This window comes from Amblyomma maculatum, chromosome 2, assembly GCF_055883805.1.
Source record: "Amblyomma maculatum isolate TAMU_Amacu chromosome 2, ASM5588380v1, whole genome shotgun sequence".
NCBI classification, from domain to species: domain Eukaryota; kingdom Metazoa; phylum Arthropoda; class Arachnida; order Ixodida; family Ixodidae; genus Amblyomma; species Amblyomma maculatum.
The window spans coordinates 31,717,294-31,729,880 of NC_139345.1; the positions used below are offsets into that span (position 1 = coordinate 31,717,294).

Here is a 12,587-nt window from a genome sequence, read left to right on the forward strand (position 1 = left end):
TGTTTTAGCCTTGGTCGGCAATGATGTCACCATTTTAAGTGTTAGTGCAAAAAAAAAATTTTTTTTTTACCATTTAGCAAACAACCCAATCTCCATCAGGGATGACACTGAGTATTTCCACACACATTGTCAGATTTTTGCTGAAAAGCCAAAACACTAACCAAGGCATTGAAAATATATGTGTTGAACTCTAAATCTTTATTTAGCAGTGGTTTTTCTTCATGGTAATTAAAATTTCCACAGTTTCCGATTACTGTGAGGAACTGTGAAGAAGGCAATTTTCTCATTGAAAAAAAAAGAAAAGCTTCTTTCACGGTTTATTCTTCTTTGATGGGAACGCAGCTGAAGAGATGGTTCATGACATGGGGCTCAGCTGGGGTGAACAGATGGACTGCTTGGAAGAGCTTGAATTGCGCACCCCTGGACGGGCTCTTCAGATGCATGAGAAGCTCTCTTGTGCATCACGAAAAAGGTTAGGCCTTTTCTCTGTGTGATATCTTTTCCACTGCATAAGCCCTGTCTACAATTTTTGCCTGCAGTAATGGGACTCTTACTTAATCTTACTATTAGTTACCACACATTTGAACCTGAACCAAAAAGAACAATGCATGCTGCATTAATCTGTTCCTCGTCTTCCGTCATCCTGAAACTGCTGGTTCCATCATTGGAGAGGGAAAAAAAAAAGACTGGTTGAGATACTTCAGATGGCTTGTGTGCAGGAATGCGAACATTATATCAATCGATATGACATTTGTAGAAGTATTGCGAGACATTCCTCTTGGTAGTGTATTGTGTATAGGTTTTCTGTAATATTTTGTTGGTCATCAGACCTTTTTTAAACATCAGCATCTGATTGTGTTCACTGCACTGTTGGCACTCTGTTCCTGTGTCTTCGCTTGTCATGCCGCATTCTTGCGCTCTCGAGCTTCTTCGACTGTGGCATACTTTTTTGGTCGTCCATGAGATGCAGTCACTAAGTCGTCGATACTTCGACCCAGTGTCTCACGCGGTCCATTGCATACACCACACAGCCTGTGATGCTGCACTCACTGGAGCAACTGATCCACGGGCAGCCACGTCACGTGGTCAGTGGTGTGACACCTACCCTCATCGTGTGACATCTGGTGCTACTGGTGGTTCACTGGTCTTATCCTCTGTGCAAAGGCAGATAGCAGTGTGAGCAGACATGCCCAGACTTGTAAGAACGTCATTCGATGTCTGATACCATGGTCTTTTGAATTAGTGATGCCAACGATGCTGGTTTTTAAGCCTTACTTGGCTTATGATGGAAATCGCGTGGGCGAGATCTGTGCACGAAATTTCGCAGGATTTCGTGGGATATTGGCGAGGTTCTATCTAACCTTTAAGAAAAATAGGGATAGTGATGGTTAGACATTTAGTGACGATGGGGATAGCGATAGTGATGATGAATGGTGACAATGCGGTTGTGTCTGGCAGTCTCGAGAGAGACACTCTTTCTCTCTCTCGAGGAATCAGCAGTGTTCCGAGGATTGCAGCAGGGCAGCCAAAAGGCTTTCGCCTTGCTGCACACAAGGTGATTCAAGTGCTCTCCTGAATTTTGTATTAGTGGGATGTATGATGCTTTCGCATTAAAAATTGGCACACAGCTGCTGCACGTAGCAAATATCAGGCAACTTGGTGGATGCCATGTTTTTAAATAGCAGCACACCACTTCGTTGCAGACCTCCACATTACTGTGTTTTTTCTATAAATGTAACCAGTGAATGAAATGCTTATTGCAGTTTTCACAGAAAAATACAGAACTATCCAATTAGTGCAGTAATTGTTTAAAATAATAGTTGAACGATGCTCAAGTATTTGAGATATTATTTGCTGTGTTCCTAGTGCCTTGAATGGATGGTAGGTTTCGTAGTGCTACAAAGGACTTGTTAGATGAAGTACATATGACGATCTTTTCCAAGTTTTAGTATTAGCTGCACAAAATAAAATCTGTGGCATGATGCAGGAGGATGTCACAATAGTTGCATACACATTAGGATATATGGTGCATAGGACTGAGGCATTTGTGGGAAGCATTAGGCAGCACACAAAAAAGCAAACTCGGTAATCCATATTATTTGTACTGAGTGCTGTGCAAAAAGGTGCACCCTGCGTAATGTGGCATGTTATACGTATAGTAGAGCATGGTAAGGTGCTCAGATAAGGTGAACAAGGCGGGACCATTTGGTTAATTTCACACGGGATTCAATGTGAAAAAAAGAAAAAAGAAAGAGCGCTTAAGGTGACCAGTTTTTGCTTGATTCGATTGAGACAAAGCAGCTGTGAGTGACAGTGAACTACAGCAACCTTGTGCATGGGCCCTCGCAAGGTGCTCATGTAACTCATCTGAAGGAGGGAAAACTTCATAATACAATTATATATGGGGGCGAAACGACGGATGCCCACAGGAAAGCTTCCGTGACATTTGCGCTACAGTGCGGAGATGATGCTTTGCGGCAGTGAAGCTTTCTTACTGGTATAGGGAATACAGAGCATTTATGTGCTTACCTAAGCATAGCACAGAGATCTGACATAAACCTTGTGTACTTGAGCCTAATGCTAGCTAGTTAAACAGGGTGCACCAGGTGTCTGTCTGGCAGCCCGACCCATGCATTTATATGAACTCGTTTCTGTAGTGCCGGGATTCCTGCTACATCTACTGCAGGGTAGAAAGGCCCATTCACACTTGCTTAGTTGCGAAGAACGTGCGACCAGCTAATGCACGCATCCAGGGAGCTGCTCAACTTCACCAATGTTCTCGCTTGCAAAGGCGACCCGTAAGCCGCTTTTCTAAATTGGTCTTGCTAGGAGCAAGACGTGTCGTTTTGACTGTTCACCAACAACAAGAAGTAGGATGTAAAACTAACTTCTGTTCCCTTCAGCTTTGCGACCAGCAGTCACAAGACTGGGAAATGGAGCAGTGCTCATTCGGCTTGCAACTGTCGCCTCTTGACCAATGTGACCATTCGCAACAGTCACTTTTTGACCAACCTCTCTAGTTGCATGTTTGAAGGGGCCCTAAAAGATCGGTAGGCACAGAGTGCACTAGACTCTAATAACACTACTCTAATAACACTTGACATGGCAGTCTTTACGTCATTGAAAGGATAATCAAGTGCATTGATGTTCAGCTTTCTTGTTTTTTTTTTTTATTATCTTTTAAATTGCTTCATTTACTTTTAATGTGACACTGACCAAACTTTTCTTACTCTTTCTGATGGGGGTAAAATTTTTGCACCATGAGACTATAAATTCTGGTCTTCTGCGGAAAGAACACAGTCATTCCGCCCTTACGCCATGTGTGCCAATCTTTGCCAAACCAAAAAAACTGCACCACCCTGACGAAAATAGTCATTCCGCCCTTACTCCATGTGTGTCAATCTTTGCCAAACCAGAAAAACTGCACCATCCTGACGAAAATTAAAAAAGGTATGTGAAAGTACGCTGAAAATTTATAAAGACTTGATCTTGGTTTTTGCTGCCGTTTCAAAATGTTAACATCTGTTGAAGCCCACTGATATCAAACTTGACTATCTCTTGGCAACATGCGCTTGTATGTGTGGACTTTACGCCTGCAAGTTACCATCTATCCAGCTAAGTTTCCGCGCCCATTTCAAGATGCTGCCCTTTTCTCCCTTTATGTTAAAAAAAGAACACACACACTTAACATGTATCGAAATATAGGTTCACCAACATCCTCATGCTTGCTTGTCTTTAGGATGTGAGTTTCATCATTAAGATTCTGGCCAGCTGGCCTATTAGGCCTGTTGTGAGTCGACTGATCGGATGTTGCTATTATGACGCAACAGCAATTCAGTGGTGTAACTCGCATAAGCAGATATAGATGTTTCTGCACATATGGTATGCTCCATCTGCCAAAACGTCTTTGCCGAATGCTGATGACAAGCAGCTTGTGAGGAGAATCTCCTTTGATATGACCCGTGGGTATGGTGGCGAGGCGTAGACTGTGTTCCATGCTATGCAGCCAAATTTTGAATAAGTGGCAGTCAGTCTTGTGAAGTCCATTTGAGAAAAATTTCAGGCAGTTTGGCCAATGGCAGAAATGGCTGCCAAGTGCAACCCGCCGATCCAAATAGGTGCAACTTCATGATGCTGCTATGTTTGCACTTCGCCGTTTGTTTCAGTTGTGCAAGAGGGTGACAGCATTGCTTTGCCATTTGTTTTTAAAACTGGGGTCATGGAGGAAAAGCGCAGGCTTTGTGCATACTCCTGGCAGAATTGTTGCCCAGTCAGCAGCATAAAAGCCTGAACAAGAAATGGCCTCGCTCAACAGGGGTCATCGATGCAACTGAGCGATATTAATTGTTCCTGTTTGAGGGAGCAAAGATGGACATGCAGTGTGACAGGGCTGGCTGAGATAAATCAGCTGTGTTTTAATGGGGAGGAGACTAATTAAAGGGCCACTGTCCAGGGAAGGCCCTTTTAAGAAAAGGAGCCCAGTGTTTCGATCAGGTACCGGAGATAGTCTGTGCAAAATTCTACAGCGACACGCGCGCCGCAAAGCATCGAAAATACAATTCAAAGCTCCCTCATGCTCTCCTTTGAGAAGCCAGCTTCACCGCTCCCTGCGCTGGCCCGACGGGCCCCGATAACGACGTACGTATCGGGAACGACGTCCATTGGTCCGTCTAGCTGACTGACGGGAGAAGGATGGGTGTCTACCGCTCGCAGCGCGCTTTTCCCTCGCCACGGCCAGACTGAATCCAGCGGCGCGCGCTCCCTCGACCGTTTTTTTTTTTTTTTTTTTAGCGCTCGCGGAGAGCCACGCCCCACCTCCCGCCAAACGCGGAGGAGGAAGGGGAATTTGTATTGCGGAGGCTAGACGACCTCGGGCAGGAGAGTGAAAAACCTTTGCGAGGGAACGGAAGGAGAGAGGCAGGATAGAATCGGGTGATTGAGGTGGCTGTAACTGCGTTATTAGTTACTCTTTTCAAAAACATTTTGCGGCCTGGCGTTCCAGGGGCGAAGTCTCACAGTCACCGGGGAAGAAAATATTTTCGACCGGAGGGTGGACAGTGGGCCTTTAAGCCACACCTTTGAAAATTGGAGAATCGCAAATCTGCATGTTTGAGCTACTGTACAAAATACAAAATATGTGCTCTTTTAGCAAAAATTGTATGATACTTCCCGAAGGTGTCTTCTTTTTAATTGCACGACATAAAACTTGTCAATTGAAGACCTGAAAGGGTAACTTTTTCTAGCATTTTTTTACCAACCTTTGAGATTTGGAAGCTAGAAGCCACACGAACCAGAGGGCTTGTAAAATCAATGTTTCATTCCTCCAAAATGCTCCAGATTTGAAATTATAGGCTCCACAAATTGCTCCATATTGCATTATGTCAGAATTTTCACTGAAAACATTATTACTGTTTACCAGCATTATTAATGACATCAGTGAAGAAAGTGTCTTGCTGGAAATGGAAAGAACCTTCCTGTTATAATGGCAAGTCTTCCTTATTGCACAGGTGTTGATGAAGGGTCATTCTTTCCATAGTGTGCTTGGCGTATTCATACTTCTGGCTTCAGCTGATTTTGTGTTTTCACGTTTTTGCTTATTCCAGATCCTTGTCTGAGACTATGCAGCGCCATCAAGAGAAACAGGCCAAGGCACAGGAGCAGAGGGAACGCATTCGGGAAGAGAAAGCACAACGGTGCAGAGATCAGTCTAAAAAGGTTCGTCCTGCTTCTGCGTTTTTCACCTTAGACCTTATGAAATCCGTCTGGAGCTTCTATTTTGCTCAGGTGTACTGCTTTAGAAGGTCTCCTAGCTTAACCTTGCTGCTCTGCTAGATAGGGTAAGTGCACTGGGAGTTTTACTGTTCCATTATTTTTGCAGAGGATGTTGGTAGTTGCAGTTCTCATTAGATGCTGTTCACCAACAGGTTGAGTGTAGGTTTTGGGGCTATGATTGGAAGCCATGAATTCATCCCTAATGAACTGAAAAGAAGTGTGTGTAAAAGGTTTCTAGTTCTTTTAATTACAATGCAGTAAGACACTGTCAACATTGTGCTGAGTCTTTTAATGCACAAGCCTTGAAAACATGGCTGTAGCATCTCGTTGATACGTTCCAGGATCATGCGGTTTTTGAGTTCATATGCTCAAAATAGTGAGCAATACAGTAGAAGTAAAGTATGCTTTACCTGATGGGAATTGCAGAATAATTCGATACATTAAAACAACTTCAATATGTGAGCTTTTCTTTAACCATAGGCAAGAATATATGCCCACATAGTGATGCACTTCTTGCAATAGCGTGCTGCATGCCGCCGGCGTGCTGGCAGTGAACTGTGCGCTAGGTGTTGTCAGGTCTTACCTACCTCACACCAAAGCTGCTGTACACAGTGGATTCGCACTGTACAGCGGGGTACTGGGTGTCGCAGGACCATGTAATTTCTTGCAGAGTCTTCTGAATTCCTTTATTACCCACCACATTTATTTGAATGTAACGCGCGTTTTGTAGCGAAAATTGAATTAGAAAGTCATCTCTCATGTTGTAATTGAACTTTATGCAGTGGCAAAGGCATATTATTCCATAGTTACTCATAATTTTGTTCGATATGTAATATGTGTGTCCCCCGACTTGGGGAAAGGGAAAAAAAGAAACTACCTCAAACTGTCAACAATATATGTTGGCTAAAGGAAGCCCCAAGCAGCAAAGGTTCAGCGAAGGTCAGCACACTGCAACACATGTTGGAGCAGTGCTAGATCATTGAAGAGGGTTGTTACAGGAGACTTGCGCACGGAACGCAAATTCAGTGCTTCAGCCTGAGGAAAGCGCGACAGAACACAAGAGGCGTAAAGGCCCTTGTTTCATTCTTTTAAATTTCAGCAGGCATCTTCAATGTTCACAGCATCACCAATGTAACACTGCAGTAATCCACTTTGGGTGCACAGAAGCTAAACAGTGCTCTCATTGCTTTCTTCAGTATTTATTTCTGATGAAATTTTCAGTGACTTTGAACCCTTGTGCTGCCACAAAATGTTTAATGGCCTCATGCATGAGGTGACGTTTAAGCAGTTAAAAAAGTTTTGGAACCATGACTCGACACACTTTTGAATGACTGGGAGATGTTTAATATTTAAGACTATTACTCTAAAGCAGATGGTTGACGCAGCGGTGGCATGTCGGAATTCCGTGCTTGTCACTGTGTCACTCTTATCTGAGAATATTTTGTGTGGCTCTCTAGAATAATGGGTGGGGCACTTTGGACCACTAAAATGTGGTGAGGCAAAAGCCTTTGTTTGAAGCGCTACTAATTCCTGCTTTACTGCGTCTGCTTCCCTATGCTGTGTGGTGCGGTGTTCAAGGAAGCGCCAAATGAAACGCAGCACGGACGCCCGGATCGGACGCCCGGCGAGGCCAGCTTTATATATGCTTGAATCGCCTGGTGATGTCATTCGTCATGACCGGACGTGACGTCGTCATGACGTCAGTTCCAGTTATTACACGTGACCAGATTTGAAGTAATGATGATGTCACATCCAGTCATGACGTTTCATTTGGTCATGGCTGATGACATCGCAATCTCATGATATTCTGCGGAATCTTGCGAAGAAGTATCACTTCTCGCGGACAGACACTCATAAGTCTATTAAGGCTCTCACCTTAAACAAAGAGGCACGTGAAACCCTACGGTAATGATCGTAACAACTGCTGTACTGTGTTAAGGCTCGAAGGCAGCTGTGTCATCCTATAATGTCGAGCCACAGGAAAGCCACTTTTTAGGTGCTTGTTCTGAACTTCTCCCCAATGAGCCTCGCTCTGTGCATTACATATGCATACTTTTTTTTTTTCTGTCTGTCTCGTGCCTGAAAAAGTGACCTTGAGTTACAATTGTAATCATGCTGCATTTGTGCAGATACATTGTTTCCGTTATTTCCGCAAATGCTTAAACCTCTACCTCTTCATTCCTCACTTTATTATGAGTGATCATACTGTAACTGCTTATAGTTAACTGTTTTGCTGTACAGAAGGTCATTATTATTGTACCTGGCCATTTCCAGAATGGCTGCCTGTATTCGTGTTCTTGTTTTGGTGATCTTAAGCCAGGGACAGAAGTCTACACACATCGAGTTCCTCAGCACCTTCTGAAATCAGCTGAGGCTCTCTGGGGCTGCACCATAACTGCATCATGTTGTGGTCTGTGTGCCCTAGGTGGAGGAGAAGAAAGCGCAAAAGGAGGAGCTGCAGCTGCAAAGGCGGCTGGTGTTAGAGAAGCGGCTGCAGCGGGCTGCTGAGAAGCGGGAACTGCAGCTGAAGAATAAAGTCAAAAGGGCCCACGATGAGGAAGAGAAGGTGAGAGCATCGTACAACACAGATCATCTCTTTCTGTCTCCTTTCACACATCCTGAAGCTGCATGCATTAACTTGCAACACTCATCTGTCTGAGTATGTTCTTGTGGCTGCGAATGTAGGCTCCTGCTGTTATAAATGCAGAATGCTGACAGAGTTGCCTCTTAGTTCTAGTTCTGAAAAATATTGTGTTAGCTTTTGTTTTAGCATGCAGATGTTATTTTATTGAAACATCAAGGAGCTGGTTGCTTTATGACTCATAGAATATTTTGCATTCTCACATGCTTAGCTGCCAGGATGATGGTGGAAACTATTACTCATGGAATTGAATAAAATAATTGCTTGGTGGTTTTCAGTAACTTTTGGAGTACTCTTTGGCAGGAAAACAGTGTCCAGTTTATGCAAAAGCTTGCATGCACATCCACATGAAGCACTTCAAAATTGACACTTGTGCAGGTCAACGAAATAGCTTTCATCAACAGCCTGGAAGCACAGAACAAGCGTCACGACCTTCTGTCGCGTGAAAAGGACCATGAGGCACGTCTGCTGGATATCCAGGTGGCTAAATGTTCATCTTCTGTATAGCTTGAATTATCTTTGGTTGGGCCAGAATATCCTTCATTTTTGTAGATCATTACTCACGTTTACCTTCATTGTTTCTTTGCCTGGCACCCACATCTCGGCCATTTCTTGGTTTGTATGCTGCAAGCTGTGTTCAGAAAGCAGGCTGAAAATGTGGTGCAGCATTTGGTCCCATTTCTTTGGCCTAGAAAGGATGAAAAGTTAAGGATGGTTTTTCGTGACAGCAGTTTTTGACCCTGCTTATAAATTGCACTACTGCCCTTCATATCTCCATTGTCCATTTCTAAGGACAACACTCAGCATTTGGTGACTTGTCGAACTTGCCACTTCCTGCAAGGGTAGAAAGCTGATTTGATTTTGCTTGCTGTGAGTGTGAGGATATTTGACCAAAAGGATTTATTTTTGGTTTATGCATTCTCAAATACTGCATCTCCATTCAAAGGCATGGGTTAGAAAGTAAATTTTGCATAATTTGCGGGGTGAGCACCATGTGTAATCGGCAGGGATGGGTAATGAAAAAGATCGAGCTTTGCTTAGCTGCATTTCGTTAACATCTGATAATTGCAAGAGAGACCAGAAGAAAACTTTAATGATAAGTGCAGGAATTTCTGCAGGATAAGACAATTTCTTAAGGAATGCTGTTTTGCATGTAGTAGAATATAAGTGATACGTATCTTACAGAGCCACAAGATAATTTTAGAACCTGAAAATTGGTGTTATCAAGACGAACAAAAAACGCATAAAATTTCCGCGGCGTTTTAGGTAGTGGTGGTAAAGGCGTTTATTGCATCTAAATATGGGGAGCACTGAAGCTCCGCTTTTAACGGTATGACGCGATAGCGTAGGCTATCTGCCCACATATAAAGCCCCACTTTAACCAAGCTGTATGAACATGCCTTAGTGGCTTATAGAGGTAACGTAAATATACCAGGGTCCTGGCAGGCTGGTTCTTACGTAACCGTCCCATGTCAAACGAGAGACCCAAGTTGGCAGCTTTTTGACGGCTTGAAAACCTACAGTAGAGTATTTTTTTTGCTTCAAAATTGTTATGCAGAAGCATGGGAAAGACATTCACACAGATTTTTTTAGAGTTTAGAAAGGTTTAGTTAACGGTCGCATGGTCATAGCTTTCCACTTGCACGACGTACAGCACGACAGGCGATTGCAATGTCGGTGATGTGCGGGCTGCGCCTCAGGGGTTTTCTTGTGGACTGTGCAGCACAAGACAGGCAATCATGACCTCAATGACTATTTGTAGGCCGTGTGGCACCACGAACCACCTACTCCCTGCGCATGCATGTGACTAGCGATCGTGAATTCATCGATGAGTAGGCCATGTGCTCTCACCGCATACTCCGCCACCAACCGCTCATGATGCGTGCAGTGCGACTGGAGATTGCAAAGTCAGCGATGCACGGACAGTGCGCAGTGCTCAAGGCTGCAGTCGTGGTTTGCATGTTCGTGTCATTCATAGTGCCATGGGAGACAGTTCAGAACATCCAAAATTTTGCGCATTGTACTTAATGCGCTCATGTTGGGGAATTAATTTGTGTCATCCTGACTTAGCCATCAACCGTATATCTATCTCTGAGATTCTACTGTATGTTTGAAGGCAAGCATTACTTTAAAACTATAGTGACCTTTAATTGCTGATGCCTTGGAAAATGAAATTTTGTCTAACGAAACATGACAAAGTGAATTCATGTTGAAATTCGGGAAAGCAGGAAAACCTCAGAGAATTTCAGGAAAGGTTATTTAAGGTGTGGTTTGTACCCACTTTCAATTGTGTGCGCTGATCGTGAGTTTCTTTCAACCTGCTGAATATTCTGCTTTACATTTTCTTTTCTCATTACGTAAATGTGACCTTCTTTAGTTTTGTGTCAAAAAACAGGATCTCTCTTTTCACCACAAACTAGGTTGCTGTATCACTGAATATTTAATTTCAGGAAGAAAGGCAGAGAAAACAAGAAGAAAAGGCTGCGAAAGAAGCAGCTGCAGAGGTCAGTCACAGAAAAGTCTTTCTGTGCATCAGTTCTTTTTTTACTACCAGCCTTCTGTCTACTACGAGAGCCATTGTAAGAATGAATCATGACCCTTACCTGTAGGGATGCTTCGTGATTAGGTTTGAGCATTTTTACTTCAGCCAAATGAGATTATGTACTAACTAGTAAGTTTAAATTGACCAGTAATACATGCATGAACACTCGGTTCCGAAATAAATTTTGGGACGAAACCAAAAGCACTAATCCTACCTGTCAGTCAGATAGTTGCTTCAAACATGCATACTTTAAAGTTGCATTTGCCATTATTATGTTCCTGTTATAATTGGCTTTCTGCTGTAAAATTTGAGAATGTCTATTTCTGTAGTATTTCTTGCTTTAAATGAACTTCAGTATATAACCTAATTATATTTTCATTGCAGCATTATGTATTTCTGCATCTTGCTCATGAAATATTCAATGATTTGATTTTTTTAGTTTTGTATTTATATCTTTCTATCAACTGTGTTCTTTTCTAATACCTAGCTCCTGTGATACATGGTAATTGCAGTAGGTTTCGCTTAGTTATCTGATTTTAATGCTGATGAAAAGAAGCAACTCTATATCAACTTACTTCGGTACCTATTTCTGTATATTATTTCGCAGTTTACCCTGGTACTATTTCAAGACTAACAAATTCAATTAAAAGATCAAGGTTTGTTGTAAAATTTTTGCAGGAGCGACGCAAAGTTCTTGAGGCAGAGCGTCAGGCCAAACTGTTAGAAATACAAGAGAAGAGGAAGATAAAGGATGAGAAAGTTCAACTGCAGCAGCTGGAGAAAGAAAAGCTTCGTCAAAGCCTTTTGAAGCAGAAAGAGAGGTGAGGAAAGGGTGCTTTATTGAAATTGTAAGAACCCATGTGATTTTGAGTCGCAGTCATAGATAGGCGGAATCACTTATGAGTCGACTCACTCGGGCTTACTCACGCTCACATTCAAATCATGATCTTAGTTGTAAGCGAGCGCAGGCTCAGTTTCAGATTATGGTCTGAGTAGTGAGTGAGCCTGGGCGTTCAGATCATGATCTGCTCTGTGAGTCCAGGCTCAGCTCAAATCATGTCATGATCTGTGTTTTTGTGATGATGGTGCACGCTTTTTCTTTTCCTCATTTACTGAGAGTGAAGAGGAGAAAAGATTTATTGCCGCCAAAAAGGATGCTTGCAGGCATGGTGGCTTGGCAACGTCTCTTGGTGACCGGAAGAGAGAAATTTATGAAACGTCTGCCCGTGTATGCTCCCCGGCATATTTTGTGCGTTTTGTACAGTACATGATGAATGTTGCCACCAATATACAACATAAGGTGAATAGAGGCCTAGTCAAGCCCTTTGAGGCTTTCTTTTCTTATGCCTCTTGACAACCTGTAATATTGAAATTTAGGTGCGTTTGATAACAAAGTAAAATAATGCGTGGTGCTTTACTCACATGAAAAACAATCTACCAAGCCAAAGCACACACAAAAAAAAGGCTAAAGAAATTTCTCAGCTCACTGAGGGAGTGACTCCAAATGGCTCCTGAGCTTAAAGGAGTGAGCCGAAATGAGTGAGTGAGTCCAGATGGTTCGTGAGTCGAAATGTATGAGTGAGCGAGCCCAAATGAGTTGAGAGTTGGAAGTGAGTTGGTCCAGATCAGTTG

The 12,587-nt window shown here is 43.0% G+C and overlaps 1 protein-coding gene across 3 annotated transcripts in view; it reads left to right on the plus strand.

The window, feature by feature from the left end:
• ssp3 (SCAPER domain-containing protein short spindle 3) overlaps positions 1-12,587 on the plus strand; it is a 116,713-nt gene that overhangs the window by 16,880 nt on the left and 87,246 nt on the right. For all 3 annotated transcript variants that reach the window (XM_084593705.1, XM_084593707.1, XM_084593706.1), the window contains 6 exons: positions 343-472; positions 5,604-5,715; positions 8,198-8,338; positions 8,792-8,893; positions 10,864-10,917; positions 11,634-11,776. In XM_084593705.1, the coding sequence (XP_084449831.1) occupies positions 343-472; positions 5,604-5,715; positions 8,198-8,338; positions 8,792-8,893; positions 10,864-10,917; positions 11,634-11,776 (682 nt within the window). The remainder of the gene's footprint in view (positions 1-342; positions 473-5,603; positions 5,716-8,197; positions 8,339-8,791; positions 8,894-10,863; positions 10,918-11,633; positions 11,777-12,587) is intronic.